Source organism: Tachypleus tridentatus, chromosome 12, assembly GCF_004210375.1.
Source record: "Tachypleus tridentatus isolate NWPU-2018 chromosome 12, ASM421037v1, whole genome shotgun sequence".
In the NCBI taxonomy this organism is placed as follows: Eukaryota; Metazoa; Arthropoda; class Merostomata; order Xiphosura; family Limulidae; genus Tachypleus; species Tachypleus tridentatus.
In genome coordinates this window covers 67,803,736-67,827,332 of record NC_134836.1, presented here as the reverse complement: position 1 = coordinate 67,827,332, position 23,597 = coordinate 67,803,736, and the positions used below count along the sequence as shown (strand labels likewise).

Genomic DNA, 23,597 nt, shown 5'->3' with positions numbered 1-23,597 from the left:
CCAAAAAGCAAAGTCAAAATAGTACATAATTTATCAAAAAAGCGTATTAGGTGAATCAAAACAAATCATGGACTCTGCGCGAAGTTTGCACCATTTGTGTAGTTGAGTTGAGACAGTGGAAGGAAGGTACAAAAATATCTTTGTGTTTTGGAATTTCAGTGCTCTAACTTAAGTCTAGAAACCACGGAGATGACTGATATTTTTGCTCGTGTAACGTGCAAGGCTATAATACCCGAAAATAAAAAGCAATTTTCCTCATCCGAGTCTTCATCTACTCTTCACAAATTTGGTATACCTGTATCTGCTCCATCAGAGACCTTTGATACAGTTTTGTTTTATTCTGGATCTGATGTCACTAGAAATGATTATAGGGACTGTTTTGATCCAGAAACGTCCAGTCTTAGGATTAATAACTTACTTTCTACAGGTACATCATTTGACTAGAACAGAAATTGTGAGGAAGAACTGACGCAATACTTTTCACAAAACACTGGTTTATTGCAACAATAATGCTGAATTAAATACCAATTTGAGGAGCTGCAGTCTATAAACGAGGTGAGTGGCGATTGTTCATCCATCCCTCGAAAAGAAAACTAAAAGGTGTTCCCTCTTCACGGTGGTAACATATATGTATCTGTTTCTGTTGCTTATTTGGTTCACTTGAAGGAAATATAAGAAAACCTCAAGCTTCTTTTTAATAAGGTCAAATACAAAGGACATGGTTGGTTACTTTGTGGAGATTAAACATACTTTGTATGTTGTTAAGTAAAGAATCCAGTGATACAAAGTTTTCATGTTTTGTGCGTGAAGTGAGACAGCAGAGCACAAAACCAGCTCTGGTTAAAGAAGCAGTGACCACAAAAAGTCAGCCTTATATCACGATTGAAAAATATTGACTTAAAGTTTCGTTGACGCACAAAAAGTTCTATTACCTCAACTTTACCTAAAACTGGGCTTGATGAAGCAGTTTGTAAAACCCTTAAACCAAGATGGCAAATGTTTCAAATATATATATGTGGGCAATTGCTAGCTTTTTCAAAAGAGAAACTTAAAGAAGGAATTTCTGTTGGGCTTCTGATTAGGAAAGTGACTTCGGATGAACAGTTAGAAAAGACAATGAGCAAAAGTGAAAAATAAACGTGGATTGCCATTAAAGATATTATTGTCAGATTTTAAGGAAACAACAAGGAGTCAACTACGAAATTATTGATGATAACACGTTCAATAACTTTAAAGAGTTTGGTTGTAATATGAGCTTGAAAGTTAATTTCTCATAGTTACATACTGACTATTTCCCTAAATATCTCTGTACCGTCAACAAAGAACAAGGGGAAAAGTTTCAATAAGACATCAGGGAAATGAAGACGAGGTATTATGAAGGTGAAACAACAGCATGATGGCTGATTACTGCTGGTCATTGAAACTAGATGCTCCAGACACAAAACGTAAAAGAAAGACCACAACACGTAGTTCTGAGACTGAAAGATGTAGATTTCACATAAATATCGAAAAGAATGAAGATACAAAACTTCATTTGACACCAATGTTCATTTCTTTTATTCAGTCTCTGTGCAATTGTTGTTAATAAACATAATAATAAATAATGTTCATTGTGATAAACGAAACAATAATTTGATCAAAGTATGAGTTTTCTTATTCCTAATTTCTAAAACTCTTTACGTGATGGAAAACAATGAATATTATTTTCGAACTCAGCGTCGATGAATAATGGAAAATCCATTATGAAAATCAAAATTGATTTTATGAAGTTTAAATCGCGTGGGTATGTTGAATGCAGCATTGGTTCAAATTAGAAGTTTATGATGTCCAAATACAAAGTCTATTGTTTCTTACGAATTAAAAAGTCATGTTACCGATATTTAAATGTTATTATACAAAACAAGAACCTCCTGTCTCTTCTATTTGCTGAGATATCCTTACATTTATTCCCCATCGCACCAAACATGTTTGCCCTTTTAGCCGTGGGTGCATTATAAAGTTACAGTCAATCCCACTATTCGTTGGTAAAAGAGTAGCCCAAGAGTTGGCGGTGGGTGATGATGACTAGCTGCCTTCCCTCTAGTCTTACACTGGTAAATTAGGGACGACTATCACAGATAGCCTTCGAGTAGCTTTGTGCGAAATTCAAAACAAACAAACAAACCTTACATTTATTGAATCAAACACAGTGGCCCCGCCTATCACTGTTCATTTTGGAAAACTTGATTAGGTACACCTTCTTCTGCTTATGACATGTGAATAACCAATCGAAAGCTCAAAGTGTTTCCCTAGCACATTCTTGGTATTTTTCAAAATATTCGGGCGAAACACTCGTTCTTTTAGTGCTAGATTTCGAAGAGTAAAGAAATGCTTTAGTCATCTCAGAATTTCATATTTTTTGCACCCAAGTACAACTTAGTTGTAATACCTTAATAAATTAAGGTAGAATTCTGTAGCACTGATATACTAATTTATGATTTGGGTTTATTTTACAATGGGATATGTAAAGCTTAAAAATTATTTCGTTTCATATCCTTCAAGTACAAAATTTGATAAGGCTTAGCAATCTATAGCAAGCAGCAAACGAGTTTGATATTCGTAACTAGAAGAGATAATTGTTTTCTAGAATTTACTGTTTTATGTATTAATAAAAATAATTGACAATTCAAAACGTATGAAAATAGTAATAATGTATATAGGTACGTAATGCGTATTAAAACTGAAATGTGACTGTAACATAGCCAAGACATGTGACTTTGTAAAGGCCAGTTTTATATTATTGGACACCATAACATGAGTGCTCGTGCGCTGCGTCATTGCAAATTATATAATTTTAGCCATGCACGACTGAAAAATCAGTATAATAAAAATATAAAAGAAATATATATGTATCATGTTATGAAGTATAGGCTATTTAGATTAAAAAACATTGTTGTTTTGTGTTATAATATGTGGACATTCTATAACAAAGAAAGCATAATTTATATTGATTTCTTAATTTTTATGATGGTTACGAGGACGATCAAATCGAACCAACCCGTACAGTTGTTCAAGAGTGAAAATAACAAATGAAAATAACAAAAAAAAACAAAAAACATTGGTAATTATCTGGTGGTTATAAACTTTTCGCTCGTTAAATTTGAAAATGCTGTGATGCAGAAAAGTATTTTTATTCTTCAAATCAAAATAACTTTCTTGTTTTGTATATTCAACATTCTGAAAGAAAAATGTTGCAATAAAATCTTAAAAAGTCTTAACACTCAGCGTAAAAACTTGATGATTTGTGTATAAAAGCTTGTAATGTTTACCAATGACCTACAAATTTTTTTAAGATATGCATACATCATTAAAAAGCATGGTACAATTACTCTCATTTATACTTTCGTGGTTACAAGTTGGATTGATCCCACCTAGTCTGTAATTGAGAAGTGTGCAACTTATGCAATAACCTTACCGTTTATAGGCCTGGCAATCTGAGGGTCGCAGGTTTGAATCCCCCGTCACACAAACATGCTCGCCTTTTCAGATTTGGGGACGTTATTATGTGACAGTCAAACCTACTATTAGTTGACAAAAGAGTCGTCAAGAGTTGGCGATGGGTGGTAATGACTAGCTACCTTCTCTCTAGTCTTACATTACTAAATTATGGATGGCTAGTGCAGACAGCCTTCGTATAGCTTTGCGTGAAATTCAAAAAACAAACAAATTTACCCTATATGCAGTCTAAATTATGCCTTAAACTAGCATATAGCCTATCTAAAAAGACGGAAGTACTACCACCCCACTCCATAGTATATACTAACCTCACATTTCATAGCTAACCGAAATAATTTTTTTTTTATGAAATCAGGCTTGAAGAACAAAGAGATAGAAAACTGTAATAGAAACAGTCAAGTGTCGGTAAATTTCTTGGTGAGCCAATCAAAATTTAGACTATTCACGAAATGAATTTTTCACATATTCACAGAATAATCATTGGCAAAACTCAGTTAAATTAACAACTTCTGTTACATAGAAAAGCCAGTGCGTTTATTAAGCACTACGTTTCAACAATGGCTTTTATCCATGTTGCTCAGCAACAACAGTAATAAAAAAGTATAATCTAGTGTTGTTGTTAGTCTATGTGTTGAAAGTGTGAAATCTAATTTATACAAAAGCCAGTGTATATCAGGTCACGTCATATCACAGTTGAATTTCTCGAAATAAGAGAAGCCATGAAAGTTATAAATGTATTTATCCAGATACAATAATAAGATCACTGTCTCTCCCTTACGGTTTTAATGACAGGGGTGGAAGAAGGCCTTGAGGGGGCGTTCTGTGAAACTTTGTAAGTGCATTGAGTGTTGATATCTGAACCTAAATTCGTAGTTTAATTAATGGAGAATTTAAACAAAGAAATCAACAAATATTTTTCCAATTTTATTATTTATATATATCATAATGGTTAAAACGCTGTAACATTCCATGATAGTTTAAAACCGCTCTACAAAATCCCATAACAGTTAAAACTATCCTATAATTTCCCATGGTAGTTAAAGTACTCTATAACATCCCGTACTAGTTAAAAACTACTGTGTAACTTCCCATAATAGTTTTGTTGCTAGGCGACGACTTGTGTTATTTATCATTATAAAAAGAAACAAAGTGCAAAAGCGTTCTCGGCAGAGCGACAAAACGAATAAGATGTATCTAACCAATACAAAAGCTAGTGTATCACGTCACATCACGCTTGATTTCTCTTCATCTCTCGAAATAGGACTCATAAAAGCCAAAATATATTTGTACAGATATAGAATAGTTTGATTACTGTCTGCCCATTTCACTTTTAGTAACTGGGGTGCAAGGGGGCTGTGAAGTGTTGCCGTGTAACCCCATAAGTGTAGTTGTTGCTGGTTCTTATTAAGCACATGGCTATCTGCACTCTTCTCACCACGGGTATCTAAACCCTGTTTCTAACAGGATAAGTGCCACTGGGGGGGTAAGAAATATAAGTGTAGTGAATGTTGATATAAAGTAAAGACTTAGTGTGGGATCGCAAAGCCAAAAGCATAACATTTGTAATGAAAGTGAAAAATATCAGTTTTAAATTTAAATAATTTCTGAGCATGGATACACAAACAAAAATATCCTTTTCGATAGTTTCATTTAAATATCTTGATGATAAAAAGTTTCAAATATAATTTAATCACGTGAACCATAATTTAGATTTTGATTCGTTTATCCAATTTGTCATTGTTTTTGTTGCCATTGTTATCTTTTAAGTACGTAGTTAATTTCCAAATAACACTATGTAACACTAATTTTGTTCTTGGATAGTATGTGTTATTTCTTAATTGCTTATGTTGTAAAAATACCGAAAATGACCATTATTCCCTTCAAACTTTGCTTTTGTGACCTGGATAATGAAATTTAGAACTTAACCTATTTTCTTTGTAAAAATGGGAAAATATGCACATTTTCATTTATATAAGGTCTGAATAAAACAACATATGAATCAAGATTTACATGTATTTATACTAAAGTTATACAAATATGTTTAGAAGTGAGTAGTTTTTCAAGATTTTCGACTGTAATGTAAATCACTTTCACGTATCAGCTCCCAAATACAGTCTCCCATCATGTTTTCGTTATACGCTCCCAGGTCACAAAAACAAAGTTTGAAGAGAAAAATAGGTCTTTTCCATTTTCTTTACGCATAAGCAATTGGGAAATAACACTTTCTGCCCAGGAACAATAAAAAGTAAACATTTTGTTATATAGTGTTATTAGCATGTCAAGGTATTTCGTCAAGTTTAAAATGCAACTTCCAACCTTACAGGTATTATATCATCTTTTGTTAAGAGTTATGCGCTTTCCTACAATTCAACAGACACACACACACAAAAGGACTGGAATCCAAATCTCTAATTATCTAACTAACTTTTCCTCCTTCCACTTGTCAGTTGTGGCTGATGGCTTGTTCCAGAATCTAATCTCAGCTCTAATATCAAGAAAAATTGAGCTTGTTATTGATACTAGTTGGCTTGCTTTAGAAGCATTTAAAAGACTTCCCGGGGTCAAGTGTCCTCATAACAAGAAGCTTCTTATATAAATCCTTACGTTTCGTTTAGTTTAATTGCATGTCTTTCGTGATCGTTACTGTGTTTTTTTTGTATTCATAATACTTATATTCCTTTACATAAAAAGCTTTAGGTCCGTCTATTGTAGAACAATGCTTCCCATTGTTAAACTTGCCTTTATTATCTGAAAGAAAATTGCAGAAAGGAAAGGCACCATTCTAAACTTTTTACGCATTTAACATATAGATTAGATGTAAAGTTTTTTAAGCTCTTAAGCACTATAATTTCAGTATTAATACAGAAATAAGTGGTAAGCGTAGGGACTTATAACAAGACGCAACTCCAGTTGGTTCATGGATTTTATATATTTGCACATAAAAAAGACAATCAGCTTCAACATTCTCAGAAACCAAAGAGTAATAAACTCTTAAAGAGATTTTCTTCATTATAGTTGAAACGTTACTTTTCATTTCTTCTGGAGTTATTTACGTTATTGAATAAAACAGTTATGAAAGTAAGATCGTATATGATATACGATGGACTTTAGTTTCTTTTGTTTTGAATTTTGTGCAAAGGTACGCAAGAGCTATCTGTGCCTGCCGTCCCTAATATAGCATAGGAAAACTAGAGGGAAGGTTATTACCACCCACCGCCAACTTTTGGGCTACTCTTTTACCAAGAAATATTGGAATTAGTCTAACATTATAACGTCCCCAGGCTGAAAGGGCGAGCATATTTGGTGAGACGGGAATTTTAACCTGCAACCCTCAGATTTCAAGTGAAGCACCCTGACCACCAAGCCATGTTAGGCCACGGACTTTGGAGAATCAACAATATTCCGACTAATAGTGTTCTATTGACCAGGCTTGAGACGATTTCTGCACCTACAAGGTGTATAAGATAGTGTACCCGCCAATTCAGAATAAAACTAAATAAAACATCCAAACCTAAGATAAGAACACAGTTTTAAATCAGAATGTTGACGTCTTAACAGAAGCTAATTAGAATTAAAATAAGTAAGGTAACATCGCTTTGTCTGCTCTTAACCTGGGTGAGTGTCTTGCCATTCCTATTATATATGCTGCTTTATGTATCTTCATATTAAATAAGAACTTTTGTCGTACTTCTAAAATATTATACATCTTAATCTTACATGCTTTTATATTTCAGTGAATACAACAAATGCGCTACTAAAATGAGATATTTAACTATTGTATCCACCCTTTACACAACGTTCATAATCGAAGCAAACACTAAAGTTTTTTCACTTATTCATGTCTACATACGTCTTACCCAATATTACATAATTAACCAACATATCTGTAATGATTATAATTATTCTAATTAATGTTAACTATATTCACCAGTTGCCTAAATGATGCTTACAAGTGTTTTTAGTCAGTAGTTAACACTTATCTTTGTCTCAGATAATGTCTTAACGTCAGATACCCAGTCTTTTTTCATAATAAATGCCACAAAATTCCTAGACATGCTGTATGTGATTTCTTTATCAAAATTTGTTAGTAAGTTCCAGTTAAAGAATGTAGTATACTGCACCACAGTTTTAAATATTAAATTGGTAACACTATATAACAAAATGTTTACTTTTTCTTGTTCCTGGGCAGAAAGTGTTATTTTCCAATTACTTATGCCTAAAGAAAATGAAAAAGACCTATTTTTCTCTTGAAACTTTACTTTTGTGACCTGGGAGCGTATGACAAAAACATGATGAGAGACTACATTTGGGAGCTGATACGTGAAAGTGAATTACGTTACAGTCGTAAATCTCGAAAAACTACTCACCTCTAAACATTTTTGTTTAACTTTAGTATAAATACATGTAAATCTTGATTCATATGTTGTTTATTCAAACCTTATGTTAATGAAAATGTGCACATTTGCCGGTTTTTACATAGAAAATAGGCCAATTTCTAAATTTCATTATCCAGGTCACAAAAACAAAGTTTGAAAGGAATAATGGCCATTTTCTGTACTTTTGGTCATTTTCGGTATTTTTACAACATAAGCAATTAAGAAATAACACATACTATCCAGGAACACAACTTGTGTTACATAGTGTTATCTTATTATTTACACCTAAACTAGTGACGTTTTCTTCTACTCTGTTCTGTCTATGAAATGATCCGAGGTAGACGTACTACTCTGTTCTGTCTATGAAATGATCTGAGGTAGACGTATTTTATAGAAAAAACTTTAAACGTTTTCACAAAATATAGATAAATTTATGATGAAGATTTTGGCATAAAACAACACGAAAAGAATAGAGACTGTAAACTTTCAAACAACATTTTTAGCTGCTTAACACAAACCAGCAGTTTTTTTGAAATCAAGTAAATTATACTCGTTAAAAATTGTGTAAAAACTGACCAAAAAAAAGTTGATCTAATTTAATTTATATTGATTATAGAGCGATGAAAAGACTTCTGAAGTTCCTTTTTATTTGTTTTAAGTGACTTACTTTTTCTTTTTAATATTTATGAATGTGATTTTATTTTTATTTTGATAGATGTGTTTCTTATATTTAAAATTACCGAATTTTCACGTTACAAGCAAGTGAAACTTTCCAATGATAGGGTAAGTAGAAATTCCCTTAAACATAAATGAAAACTCTTGTGTAAAAAAGACAAAATTATGAAAATACAGCACCAGTAGCGAAAATAGGTTTACTAGCTACACTTACAGTTTTAGAGATAAGTCCCATTTGTATGGATTTTTTTTTTAAGCAATAAATAGAAATTGCAACAAGTCGGCTTTCCAATCTCCACAATAACTTGTTTATTGCAATAAACCCTTCTCCTTGAACATAAAATAGCGTTTCGCAACGATGATGCAGCACCTTCTTATCCTCAATGTAACCGATACGCTTTCTGAGACAACAAATCAAGCCCGGCACTTTAATGTTCCAATAACTATTCAGACGACAACGTTCCAGTTGTCAAGTTTTCTTCTACGTAGTGCTCTGCTAGCGGATGATTTCATTACATGCTGTTCTTGGCTCACTGCCAGACTAGCCCCGACCTACGTAGCCTTACTTAATGTCATTAAGACACCGAGACATCCGCAAAAGCTTCTAAAAGAAGCATTTCTAACAAGATCTATTGCTGATAGCTTTTCCACGTTCATTCGTTTACACCTTTTCCTACAACGCTTTCTCAAAGCTGACCGTCTGAAAGGTTGGTTCTCACTTTCAAAACAAAATTACCGTCAATTTCTTAACCCTACAAACAACGAAACGAAGAGTGAGACAAACAGAAATAATCAGATCTGTCGTGTAACTAACATCTTCAAGTTTGAGGTTAAAATTACAATGAGTATGAGACCTCCTAAGAACAGCATACACACACTGTTTCAAGGAGAGCAACAGTTGCTGTAAATATCTTAACAACTGGACAGTCGCAACCTTAAGTTAGAATTAAAAATTGCAAGTATAGTTAAGCTCATTAGCAGTCATTTAGAATTATAACACTGGATGAGGTTACAATAAACATGAATTAGGTTTCAGAATAATATCACTTAATTAGCTACTACTAACCTCATATCTACACCGAATTTGGCATGATGGTTTGTTGGGTCCATGAGGAGATACATGCAAACTTATGGTTTCGGATTCTGTGTTTTGCTGCTTTTATGGGCGTTTTGTTTTTGTTTTGTTAAATTATATGTAAAGGAAACAACTTTAACGACTTCACTTTGTTCTAATCACATACAACAAATACGATATACTCTTCTATTCTTACAATTGGCACTGTGTTTGAGTTGTTTTTATTAAACCAGTAGTGTATACCCTACGAATCTTATAATTTTCATGATGTTAGAGTTTGTTTTTCAACTGACGCGGTGTACTCTACGATTTTTGTAGTTGTCATAATCTTCGTGTTTTTCATACAGAATTTATTTACAGTTTAAAAGGAAAATTTTATTTGTTCCTATATGCAAAGAAGAAGCATTTTAACGGTCACTTTGAAATTTACCTGTTTTATAACTATACTGTAGAATATCCAGCTTTTCTAATGTAAAATTGTTGATGCAACCTGATTGCTGATTGGTTCGAATAGCAGCGACATTCCGTGTTAGAGAGTAGAATGCTTGATACGAATAACGATCACATCACGAGCTCTTACTGGTACTTTCGTAGCGGGAGCGCTGCATGTAGAACTTGTTCTTTCGAAGTTCAGGAACAATAGCCATGCGAACCATAAGGCAGTATTGGATCATTCACTCGATTTTTATAATGTTAACACACGTGCAAGGTAGGCTAAGTATTTTCAGTTGTATAAAATTATTACTAAACATATTCATAATAATTTAATAGTTCCAGGAATTGAGACTAATTATATTTTATTATCAGGTTACTCATTTACTATGCTACAGCTTTCTATGACGACAAGAGCAAATAGCCCTCGAGTAACTTTGTGCGAAATTCAAAACTAACAAACAGTTAATTGCAGGAACGTTTGGTTTGTTTTCAATTTCGCCAAAGCTATTCGAGGGCTATATGCGCTAGCCGTCCATAATTTAGCAGTGTAAGACAAGAGGGAAGACAGCTAGTCATCACCACCCACTGCCAACTCTTGGGCTACTCTTTTACCAACAAATAGTGGGATTGACCGTCACATTATAACACCCCCACGGCTGAAAGGGCGAGCATGTTTGGTGCGACAGAGATTCAAACCCGCGACCCTCGCATTACGAGTCAAGTGCTTTAACCACCTAGCAATGCCAGGCCGTCTCCGCCGGGAAAAGCTAGCTAATTTAAGCTAAATGTAATAATATAAACTCAGAATTAATTTGCTCATGGACCTGGATGGTCGATAAAATATTCACTTCTGAATCAGATATAAAACTCAGTATTGTCTCTAAGTTTGTAAAACCGTTGTATATGTACCATAATATGTAATAGCTATTTGTAATGTCGATTATTATAAATTGTATTGTTGTTTGCATAGTAAAACATATTTGTGTTAAAAAAAGAAACTCTTTATGGCAGATATCATAAATTTAATACATATTAACATTTAATTAACTTCGATATTCAAATTCAAATTTCTGGTTATTTCATAGAGTGAAACCAGTGGCGGCGCCAAGGGGGGCTTCACCCCCCCAATATTGTTACCTACATATATTCATAAAATATGGAAAACACAATCCTCGTTGTTGCTTAACATTTAACATCAAAGAGACATAGATCTGTAGAACTTAACGTCTTCATTAAGATGATAGACAGTTAGCCTGATAGTGACCTTACTTTTCCTCAGTGTATTAACTTCACATGGGATAATTCGTTTCTGCTATGTAAACTATATCTTTATGTTATATTTCTTTTGATTTGTAGCTTTACTCTTAATGGTATATTAAATGTTCAATCTAAGCTAATCTTGATTTTCTTTATTATTATGTATTACCTTGGGTGGAATTTAGGTGAGCTTCCTCTTTTACATATACACATATTTTCATAAACAGATTATTTCTAATTTGTAATAATGAATTATTAATCAGAGTATGAGTTTCCAATGAAAACTGCATTGAAAACGCAGTTCAAAATAGCACACCTTTCTGAAATGTACCTTGGTATTTACATTATTATAATTTACCATCTATATTTCATATTGATGGCATTTTGGGAAGCCCCTCCACAGTTTACCTTAGCCCCCCTCCAACAAAAATATCCTGGCGCCGCCACTGAGTAAAAAAAACGTAACGTACGTAACGTAATAAATCGGCCACTCGTCCGAAAAAATTATGATACGTTATGCTACTTTTAGTGCTATAAATTGGTATTGAAAAGCCGCAGTATGATACATTTATTTTAAAATGTACTGGTTATGGTATCTCAATGAAAACTGAATGAATATCTATAAAAGATATTTTTATACCGTGCTAAAATATCAAATAGAAAGCTATCAGTTCAAATATCTAATACCTATTTCATTATGAAATGACCAAAATAAAAGTTAACTGTAAACAATGCTTATATACTCTAAACATTGCCTGTATAGTCATTAAAATTTCTCCTTCACCTGTCAACATTGTTTGTTTGTTTGTTTTTTGAATTTCACACGAAGCTATTTGAGGGCTATTTGCGCTAGCCGTTCCTAATTTAGCAGATCTTTTTAACTTATACAGCGAAATAATCCTACGAAACATCAATGAACATGAGGGAGTCAAAGTAGGCGGATGCAATATCAACAACTTGCGCTACGCTGATGATACAGTCGTTATTGCGGACTCCGAACGAAATCTACAGACTCTCCTCACAACAACAGTAGACGAGAGTGAAGAAAAAGGCTTGCAGTTAAATGCAAAGAAAACAGAGTGCATGGTTATCTCAAAACAATCAATTACACCCACGTGTAGCATAACCGGCAAGGACGTGAGAATAAAACAAGTCGAAAGCTTCAAATATCTTGGATATACTATAACATCAAATGCAAAGAGTGACACAGAAATAAAGAAAAGAATTGCAATGTCCAAGGATACTTTCTATAAAATGAAGTCCATATTCACAAACAGGAACATAACAAATGTTACTAAAATTAACACCTTGAAATCATATGTATGGTCTGTTCTCTTATATGGCTGTGAGAGCTGGACACTGAACGAAGATACAGAGAAGAGATTAGAAGCTGCTGAAATGTGGTTCCTTAGAAGAATGTTAAAAAATATCATGGACTGAAAGAAAAACAAATGTGGAAGTCATGGAACTGGCAGGATACAAAAGGTCCCTCATGAAAACTATAAGAAAGAGACAAATGGAATTTCCAGGACACATCTGTAGGAAAAATGGGATAGAGAAACAGATGCTATGTGGAAAAATAGAAGGAAGGAAAAGCAGAGGGTGTCAAAGAACTAAATATATCGACAGCCTCAATAACCATGTCACCAAGAACTCAATGAGCAACATCGAGTTGATAAGGAGGATTGACAACAGAGAAGTCTGGCATGCCATGGTCGTCGATGTCTACCGCAGATTTGACACATGAAGAAGAAGAAGAAGAAGTGGGATTGACCGTAACATTATAACGCCCCCACGGCTGAAAGGGCGAGCATGTTTGGCGCGACAGGGATGCGAACCCGCGACCCTTAGATTACGAGCCACACGCCTTAACCCACCTGGCCATGCCGGCCCTGTCAACATTGATTCAATATCTGTGAACATTGCATTCTTTGCCTGTTAACGTGTTCTCTTGACCCATTAACATTTCCTTTAGACAAAGTTTTAAATTCGGTCGCTATTACTTTTAACTTAATAAATAAAATGTTCAATAGAACATGAGATGTGACAAAATTTCATGTAAAAGGTGTACTTTTTGTATTGTATTTAAACATTTGTATTCGTATTTATGGCAAGGTTGCTAATATGCCATCCCTAATTTTGACGACTTGCATGTCCTAGTGGTTAGGGCCTTCAATTCGCAACCTACGAGTGCGAGTTCGAATTGGGTATTGGTTAAGTTATAATATTACGATCAGTCCAACTTTTCTACAGTAAAAGTGTAGTTCAAGAATTACCGGTATATAGTGTTGACTGGCTGCATTCATTCGATAAAATAAACAAACCCTAATTTTGAACTACTAGCCAAAGAAAAGGCAAGCACTCAGTAATATCCTACCACTCGTTATGCATGTTAAGGAATTCACTGTCACTGTTATAACGCACTCACAATTTAAAGTGAGGAAATATTTTGGCGACTGCACTGATTCACTCGCTGCAAAATCCAGAGTTGTGACAAGTGTCAGCCATTACATTTTTAAAAAGGTTAAGTTCTATTTCTTTATGTTTCTCCTACTGAACGAAATTTTTACGTACGGACACCAAACTAAACAAATCGTTACATGTATTTATAAAATAAGTATAAGTTAATCAGCTAGATGTAAATAAGTTATTTTTGTAAATGGCAAATTCTTGTTATTTTTCTGATCTCTCATCAAAAATAAATAAAGTTGCCACAAAATAACTGTAAAGTATATAATTATTATCAAAAGTAACTGTCATGATATAGTGCCATTATTTACTCAACTCACTGCTATTCCTAATGTTGACTTAATACAAAACCAAGTACATACACACGACAAGATGAATATAATGAAATTATAGCTATTTCTTTTTATGACAAACTCTTACTTTGTTTCGTGATTACAAAACCTGTGAATTATTTATAAGTTTTCAAAAAAGCTGAAAAATTGGAACGTTTTCATTGTCTTCTGGAAGTTGATGGTTACTTGGTGTTTGGTATATAGTGAAGATAGGATTTATGATGACGTGTATGTATATTTTGATCTGCATTGTTTCTTCAATTTTTTTCAGAATTCTCTTTTGATCATTTAACTCAAGGTCGAAATATCTTTCTGCTGGAAAAGTCAAGTATTTAATCGACTAATTGATAAAATGTTTAATAATTAAATAGTCCTTATAATAATGTATTATATTATTACATGCAAAGTAAGTTTAACTGACAAACAGTGAGAATAAACAGTTTGATTAAACCTTATCGAGGCAATTTGAAATTATTTATTAAACTTAAACTTAGAAATTAAGTGAAAGGAATATTTTATAGCTTTTAATACGTAAATAATTAGGATTCGTAGGTATGTTTGATTAGGTGTAATACTTGTGATAAAACGTAGAGGTGTTATACCCTTTCTGAATTAATTTGTGTACCAGTCTTACGAGTGTGAGACTAGGGACATGAAAATGAAAGAGTCGGGTATGATTTTCATCACAAACGTTAAGGCTCTTTGTTGTTACGAGCCAACCTTTAATATTTAACAGCGTTAACAACAACAGCGTTTAAGGTAAACTTTTCGGTTTTCATAGTCCAAATTAGTTGACGAACTTCAATATTAAACAACATGCTTCGTGAGAAGTTACTTGTTAAAGAAAAGATAGATCTGAACGTTCTTTTTTTAGAATATTTTGTTTTGAAATCTATAAAGAAGAAATTAAGTGAAAACAAATTGCAGCCATGATTGTTGGACTTACTGTTTCCGATGCTTCACCATCTTGGGGAATTCAACATTATATCTTAAGTTTGGTTAAGTGAATAAACTTGAAATACAGTAGAATTTTAACGTCTGCTACTGATACAAATGCAAGCTTACGAACTTATAACGCTTAGCTACAGGGTTCGATTCCCCACGGTGGAAACACAGATAGCTCTCTGTGACTTTGCCCTAAATCAACCAAAATAGTTTAAACTTTAAAATTAACCATACCGATATTTAGTGGGACAAACCGGCTGTATGAAAATGAAGCCTGTCTTAGATTATCCCGCTTACAAACAGTGTGTGTGTGTGTTTTTCTTACAGTAAAGCCACATCAGGCTATCTACTAAACTCACCGAGGGGAATCGAATCCCTGATTTTTAGCGTTATAAATCCGTAGACTTACCGCTGTACTAGCGGGGAGCTACAAACACTGAACACAAGTTATTTGCATATTTAAACAACATGTTTTAATTTTCATATTGGATTACCAGTTGCTATATTTATTTCACTTCATTAGGTTATTAAGTACAGTGGAACTGAATATATGTTTTTACTACTACCATAACGCTGATCTCGGTATTCCATTGTGTCAAGTACAAAAATTCAGTCGCGGTTAATATAATATACAAATATCGGTCTTTTTGCCTTTACTTCGTATTGACTAGTGCTTAGTTACTTGATTTTATAATTATTATACTTATAATTATTTAATTGTTTTGAAACAGCAACTACATTTGCTATATACTGATTTTTCCATGTCTCGAATTAATTAATGATTATTAATAAATATATAAACTTTCTCTACTTTATATGAGACCTTCTAATGCTAAAACTTAGGTTTTAATGTTAGCAGTGGCCAGAGTACAGGTAGAATATGGTTTAGCATTGCTCTTATACATAAATAAACAAAAGACTACTTTATAGCTAATTGCACTTTCTCTTTTCCATATTATATTACAACTTTAAAGCTGTTAAAATGTATTGTGATTTCAGTTATATGTACAGTTATGCAACAGTTTTATATACATTTTATATTGCATGCTTAAATTGCAAACTCCTGTGTGACTATTTGTTCATTCAAAGCGGCCATGTTTTTGCAGTTGTTCCTCTTATAAACGTGAATAATTTGTGCACTTTTGTTTCAAAATGTTTGTTAAAATTATTATATATTTTTAATCATTTCATATTTTAAACAAGTATTAAAACTGAGCCACTGGTAAAAACAGAAAACTGTGATATCGCCAAGAAATAAGATAATTTATCCGCCACTATTTCAGAAGAAACACTGTCTTATATTATATTATTTTATTACTACAATGTGAATACGATTATGCATCAAATTTGTTATCTTGTAAGGAGTAATGTTTCACTCTGTATTTTATGCTACGCAACCAATTTACTCGGTTAGCCTTTGAAGTTTTGTTTGTTTGGTTGTTGCTTTTTAATTTCGCGCAAGGCTACACGAGGGCTATCTGCGCTAGCCGTCCCTAATTTAGCAGTGTAAGACTAGAAGGAAAGCAGCTAGTCATCACCGCCAACTCTTGGGCTACTCTTTTTACCAATTAATAGTGGGATTGACCGTCACTTATAACGCCCCCACGGCTGAAAGGGCGAGCATGTTCGGTGCGACTAGGATTCGAACCCACGACCCTTGGATTAGAAGTCGAACACCTTAACACACTTGACCATGCCGGGCCCAGCACACCCACAAAAGTTGCAATGGTTTTAAAAAGAAACTGAAAATAATTCTGAATGTAATAATAAATTGGCACCAAACTATTTCAACATTATCGAGTTACTATATTGATGATATTTATTTTCAGTTGGATACAAACATCCATTACTTTTATAGACATGCTAACACCTTCCATGGTTCTACTAGATGTACTCTAGAATACACCACTACCTAATTAAGTTTTTAGATGTAAACCTAACACTAAAAAATGAGGCTCTACATACTGATTTGTATTAAAAACCAACGGATAACTATAATACTTACATAATCACCCTTCACACAGCAAACGCAATGTCACATTTCACCAGAGTTAAAAAAACGAAAGCTCTGAAAGAGTTATTTATAACCGTCACATCAATTCTTTTAAATTGACTATGACGGAAAGGGGTTATAAACAAAACATTATCACCCAACAACTTTTACAGAAATTCCTGCTGTTTCTTTAAGGAAAAAATAAAACTCTGAATTCACACTTTGTTCACATTAAAGTCAACTTTAAGCCGACACCAAGTGGAAGTCATCCTAGCAGTAACAAGCGATTTCAAACCTGTGTGTTCATGCAAGAAACGGACATATTTTCCGGCAAAGAAAACGAAGAGTAGTTTCATAAATCACTAAATTCATATCCTGCTCTACAAATAAAAAATGTTATTTACCTAACCCAATGCCTAAAATGCATTTTTCGATATGTAGGTCAATCCACAAAACAACGATAAGGGAGTATTTTAATAACCACAACTCGACAATCAAAACAAACAAAAAACTTCCGGTCGCAAAACATTTTAACCTGCCTGGACATCCTCTTGAAGACATCAAACTGATGGATATATGGACAAATTTTACGTCTAACAGAAACAGAAATTAAAAAAAAAAACTTACTGGATAACAGAAAATATTGTAACGCCAAATGACATCAATCTCCTCCCTGGGATTGTTGATCTACATATGTCTCTAAAAATATTTTCAAAACCAAATCCATAATTAAACTTATTTTATGCTATTAATATTACATGTGTTTTAATTTTTATATATTTATGTTAATTTTTATATATTGGGTTTGCTTTTTGCTTTTTTTTTTTTAAATTTCGCAAAAAGCTACTCGAGGGCTATCTGTGCTAGCCGTCCCTAATTTAGCAGTATAAGAATAGAGGTAAGGCTAGTCATCATTACCCACCGCCAACTCTTGGGCTACTCTTTTATCAACGAATAGTGGGATTGACTGTAACATTATAACACGCCCCCACGGCTGAAAGGGCGAGCATGTTTGGCGCGACGGGGATGCGAACCCGCAACCCTCAGATTACGAGTCACACGCCTTAACACGCTTGGCCATGCCAGGCCCTTATATATTGCGCCACATTATTATTTTCTCTGTTTACCATCAACGTTTGTCGTTATTTCATTTTAATCTTATTTCTTATTTATAATATTTTCTTTATAAAGACTGGATAACATTTCTTATAACAATTATTACACGTAAGTCTTTTATGTACTGTAGATACATATTTGACATAAACTGAACCTGACAAAACCATCTCTGTATTATGACTGGCTTGTCCTCAAAATCAACTGATTTTGAACATCCTGTTACATGATGGCGACCTCCGTACCTATACATTTCAGCACATTCATGAACCCTTTATTGATGAAACTTTGTAGAATAAACGGCAACTGCCTGTTGTGGAGACACAAGTGTAGATGACGACGTTTTTCAAGTCTTGAAGACGAAAGGGAGAAGACTTTCAAAACATCATCCTCTACACTTGTGTCTCCATCAAGTCTTGAAGACGAAAGGCGGAAGACTTTCAAAATATTGTCCTATTTTGCCGTTTATTCTACAAAGTTTCATCATAAATATTCTGGCTAAACAATCTATAAAAAATCTTTATTCATCTTCTGAAGAATAGTGAAGTATTTGAAAGAGTTCAAGTTTGGAGTCTCTTTCAAAAACCGTTGAATATATATATATATATATACTAGGAGTTTAAAGATATAAAAACCAGGACATAAATGATTTACTCCACTGAAGTGAAAATTAAATTAACTTATTTGAAGATGTACAAATTATCATACTGAAAATTCATTCCAACCATTTCTTCTATTTTTAATAGACTTTATCATCCAAAATATTGTAACAAACAAATATCGGCTAACACTCAAAGTTGAGCAGAAATTCTTAAAGTAAGCTCAAAGAAATTATTCTTGGTTAAGAGATAAGAAAAAGCTGTATTTCAAAGTAATAATTAGGTAAATGTAACAAGATGTTGAGGAAAGTTTAACAGAGAACAATAGCTTTTGTCAAAAAATAATTTCCAGTAAACTACTAAAAAAAACTGTAAAAGTGAAATGTCATTTGTTAAAAATGTGACTGGAAGAGAAAACTTAATGGTAAATTGACACTGTTTCCTGAACATGATTAATTAAATTAATTTTTCAAATTAAGTTTAATCGCGTTTATTGGCTCATTTGAAGGATTAGATAATAGAATAAATATATTTACTACGACAAAAATAGTTCTAGAGAAATATCATACTACATTATAATTTTGGAAAAATCAGAACCTAATCAAAAACCTATTTATAGAAATTCGTGTTTAACTAGAAGAATTGGAAGGATTTCCAGCAAAATATTCAAAAATTGCCGCTTTAAGTAGAATACTTATAGATGAAGTTTGAAGCTGTACATAAATTTCTGATGGCGTAAGAAATCTTTAAGTTGTAGAAAAATTGTTGCTCAGACTACAAAAAATATTAATTCGTTTTAATCAGGAAGAACAGTCCAAATATTGAATAACGGTGCCCTCCAGTGGCTCAGCGGTATGTCTGCGGACTTACAACGCTAAAAACCTGGTTTCGATACCCGTGGTGGGCAGAGCACAGATAGCCCATTGAGTAACTTTGTGCTTAATACAAAACAACAAAATTGAATAAAGATAACTTTGGGAAAGACATGCTACAAACTCTTGTCTGGATTCATTATAAAATTTATTTGTTTCGTATATATTTATTATAAAGAGCAATCATTTTGATATAAATAAACCTTGAATTAGATTTGTTTGAAAAGCATTTTGTAAAGTTTATGAAAATGCCATACTCTATTAAAATCTATAATTTTTGTTAAGAGACCAAATTACAAAAAAGAATTTTAAAATAACCATTTTTAGAAACTATATTATAGCAAATAAGCTAAAGTCTTTTACAAAAAAGAATGGTTAGGAATAATAAACGGAAAACACACTTACGTAAATAATAATAATACAATTATCATTGAAAATAAATATTTTCAAACATAGTTATAAGATATAATATGGTGAATAGTTTAAAAGTACATTTCCATTCATTTTACGTAAATAACAGAATTTACTTTGGATACTTTCTAAGTTTAGATGTGTGAAGAATTAATTGTATAATAAGTTAGGTTCGCTAGAAAGTAAGATTTTATCAGTTTTTATTAGAACATAAAATATATAAAATACTACTTATCTTATCAGTAAAATTATTTTTATTTTAGAATCTCCTACAAGAAGGTAAATTGAAAGTGTTCAAGCAGTCACGTCAGGTATGACTTGTTGAATAAGAACGAACAGCTGCCCATGACATTTTATTCTCAAGTTGAGACTAGGAGTTACTTCCCATAGAAGCTTTTGATATAATTAATACAAGCGGCGTGATACTGATTTATTTGAATATCACACTTGACAGTGTTATTTCATTATTACATATAACTGTTAATTTTTCATCCCAAAATGTGAACTTTAATGAAGAAAAAATTATTTAGTGGCCTAACTCAGTTTTTGATTAGTTTTTCCCTCTGCAACAGACTAGTTTCTCCGAATTCATTTATTGTTTGTCGGTGCTATTTGGACAAGCGATGCAAACAGACAAAATAGGCCTCATAGAGCAGTTTCTTTGGCTTAGATGTGCAGTTCTTTACTCGAAACTAAAGTATTTTTGGTTATTATTGGTGACTAAAGGACTATACATCTAAAATAAGTTATTATTTTTACGCTTTCGTAAAACACAGTGCTAATTTTTTATGCTTAAGTTGTTTTTTTTACATTCATGTATCAAAACTTACACGTTATTACATTATTTATTATATTTAGTAATAATGAGTTATAAAACGATTATATTGTCTGTCAGTTTTAATGTTACTTTGGTGTGTCTGGTGAATAAGAATTAATCACTATTTGTGAAAATCAGTTCTCAGTTCACCTTGGTAAGTTTTTATTACCTAATGTATTTCAAACTTACATTTTATATAATTAATCACCATTAACCTAATTGTTTAGTAGAAGAAGTATAACATTAACTTATTTGTTTGTCTAACGTGAAAATATTAGCTTAAATGTTAAATGTTAAATCATAGACAGTTGTGCTAGATTACATGTACACCATAAGGTACTACAGAACTAATTTATAAGGTTTTTAGAAACACTTAATGGCTAACTTGCTTCCTCATCAGAAACGGTACTGTTGCTTTATTTGTTTATCATAAACAGTACTGTTGACCTATTTGCATATCAAAAACTGCACTGCTGTATTACGTGTTTACAAGAAATGGTACTGTTTGTTTATTTGTTTTGACAAACGGTAGTGTTGAATTATTTGTTAATTTATTCACTTATAAGAATCTGTACCGCAGATTTCTTTATCAGAAACAGTTCAGTGTGATCTCATACTTTGTGACTTATGACAACAATGAGGTTTCATTTTTGTTAAACCTGTAATATTAACTAATGTGTATATAAAATTGGCATTTCATTTTCTTTCAAACTAGCAGTATTAATTTACGGGTTTTCAAATAGCAGTGTTAACTCATGTGTTTTTTCAAACTTGGAAGTGTAGTATTATGAGATTCCTGGTAACGGAAATGTACTGACTTAAAGTTTTGTTCTTATCATACCGGCTAGTACGTGAAATATTTATTAATCCAACCTTCAAAGGCCCAGCATGGCCATGTGGGTTAAGGCGTTTGACTCGTAATCTAAAGGTCGCGGGGTCGAATTCCCGTCGCACCAAACATGTTCACCCTTTCAGCCGTGGGGCGTTATAATGTGATGGTCAATCCCACTATTCGTTGGTAAAGAGTAGCCCAAGAGTTGGCGGTGGGTGGTGATGACTAGCTGCTTTCCCTCTAGTCTTACACTGCTAAATTAGGGACGGTTAGCACAGATAGCCCTCGAGTAGCTTTGTGCGAAATTCAAAACAAACAAACAAATCGGTGGGCTGACTTCTTAACCAGAAAATACATATGTATTCATTCATTTGTTAAAGTCGCTGTAACATCTTAGTGACATAGTTGAAGCACGACCAAGTGAGAAGTAAATGAAATGATCTTTATTTGTGTAAACGTATCAAATATTATCTTTAATTTTCAATCTAGAAACACGGCCATGAAATTGGTCTAGTTTTTGTGACTTACAGTGTAATTATCATCTTATCTAAAAGTGTAGTTGTCATTGGTGTGGTCATTTGGTCGATTTATGGTGATCGTATATACATCGTACATAAGTGTATTTTGTACATATTTCAAAGCACACCATAATCTTGTTTGTATCATTTTCACTGTTACGCACCATCTGCATAACATGTATGCGAATAGAAGGTAATTTCTGTTTCTCAAGTATATACTAAAAAATAAAAACAATTAAAAAATAACTTAGCTCGTTCATGATATCAGAGCCATATTACTAGTATATTCAATGGTGGATCTAAGCCTCATTAACGATGAAAAACTGTGAATTTTTTTCTGATTTTCGATATTTAACTAAAACAAGTTCTCTATAGATCAAATACGTTCTCAGCATTTCATGTACCCAGATTTGTGCTATAAAGAAACAAAAGATTCCAACAAAGACTCCTCTTGTTGGTGACAAGGTGATAATTCACACCTTTAAATGTATAGATTGAAAACAAATAAAAATCCACACTCCTAATGTTTATGTAAACGTGTGAATATATAAATAGAATCGAAAGTCACATGAGTAGTATTTGAAAACACATTCCCAAACAGACTTATCGTTAACACTAACATTAAGATAGTCTTATGATTACTTTACACTTTTATAAACATGATTGTTATAAGACCTTAACTCTTTAAGTCTTACATTTTACCTTACTTATATAAAATATGGCCTCTTAAAAATATTATTAATTATTATTTCAGCGTGTTATTCTGCATGCGAAATCACTTTTTTTTTTTACTAAGGGTGTGAGCTCACTCTTTTGGTGAAACTCCAGTATCAATACTTCACAACTCATAAAAGTGCGAAATCAAACATTTTTACAGTATATCTAAGCCTAATTTTAGGTTGTTAAAATTATAAAACACAACACTTTATGGTTAGTCGGCGAAATGTAATTATAACAATGATTTAATTAACTTCAAGTTAGCGCAAGCAATCTACTAAATTAATAATTAAAATCAAATAACAATAACTAAATAGATTGTGGGGACGAGATACTAAGTAGGTTACCAGGATCGAATGATACGCTTAGATCAATGTGTAGAGATGAACAAATAGGTTAGTTTGATTTGTGGAACAACTTTCATGGCAAAGTTAAATTTTTTTTGGAATGGATGGCTTACCCTCAAAACGTTTAAACCATAACATAAAAACATCATTTCATCTCTATCCATAAAATGTATTTGCTTAATTAAAGTTAATGTTGAACGCATGTAAAATATGTTTATTAAGAATGACTGCCTTTTATGTGGATTTATATGCTTGTATTTGCTTCTTCCAGAGAACTACTTAGATTTTGTGTCGTTAAATATATTGCCACAGTGGGACA

The 23,597-nt window shown here is 32.8% G+C and overlaps 1 protein-coding gene across 9 annotated transcripts in view; it reads left to right on the top strand.

Annotated features, from left to right (window-relative positions):
- The first annotated feature begins 10,186 nt into the window (after nt 1-10,186).
- LOC143233469 (cell adhesion molecule Dscam1-like) overlaps nt 10,187-23,597 on the top strand; it is a 134,570-nt gene continuing 121,159 nt past the window's right edge. For all 9 annotated transcript variants that reach the window (XR_013018184.1, XM_076469729.1, XM_076469727.1 and 6 more), the window contains exon 1: nt 10,187-10,330. Coding sequence is in view for 8 of the 9 variants with exons in the window: in XM_076469729.1 (XP_076325844.1) it covers nt 10,267-10,330 (64 nt within the window). In the remaining variant the exon portion in view is untranslated. The remainder of the gene's footprint in view (nt 10,331-23,597) is intronic.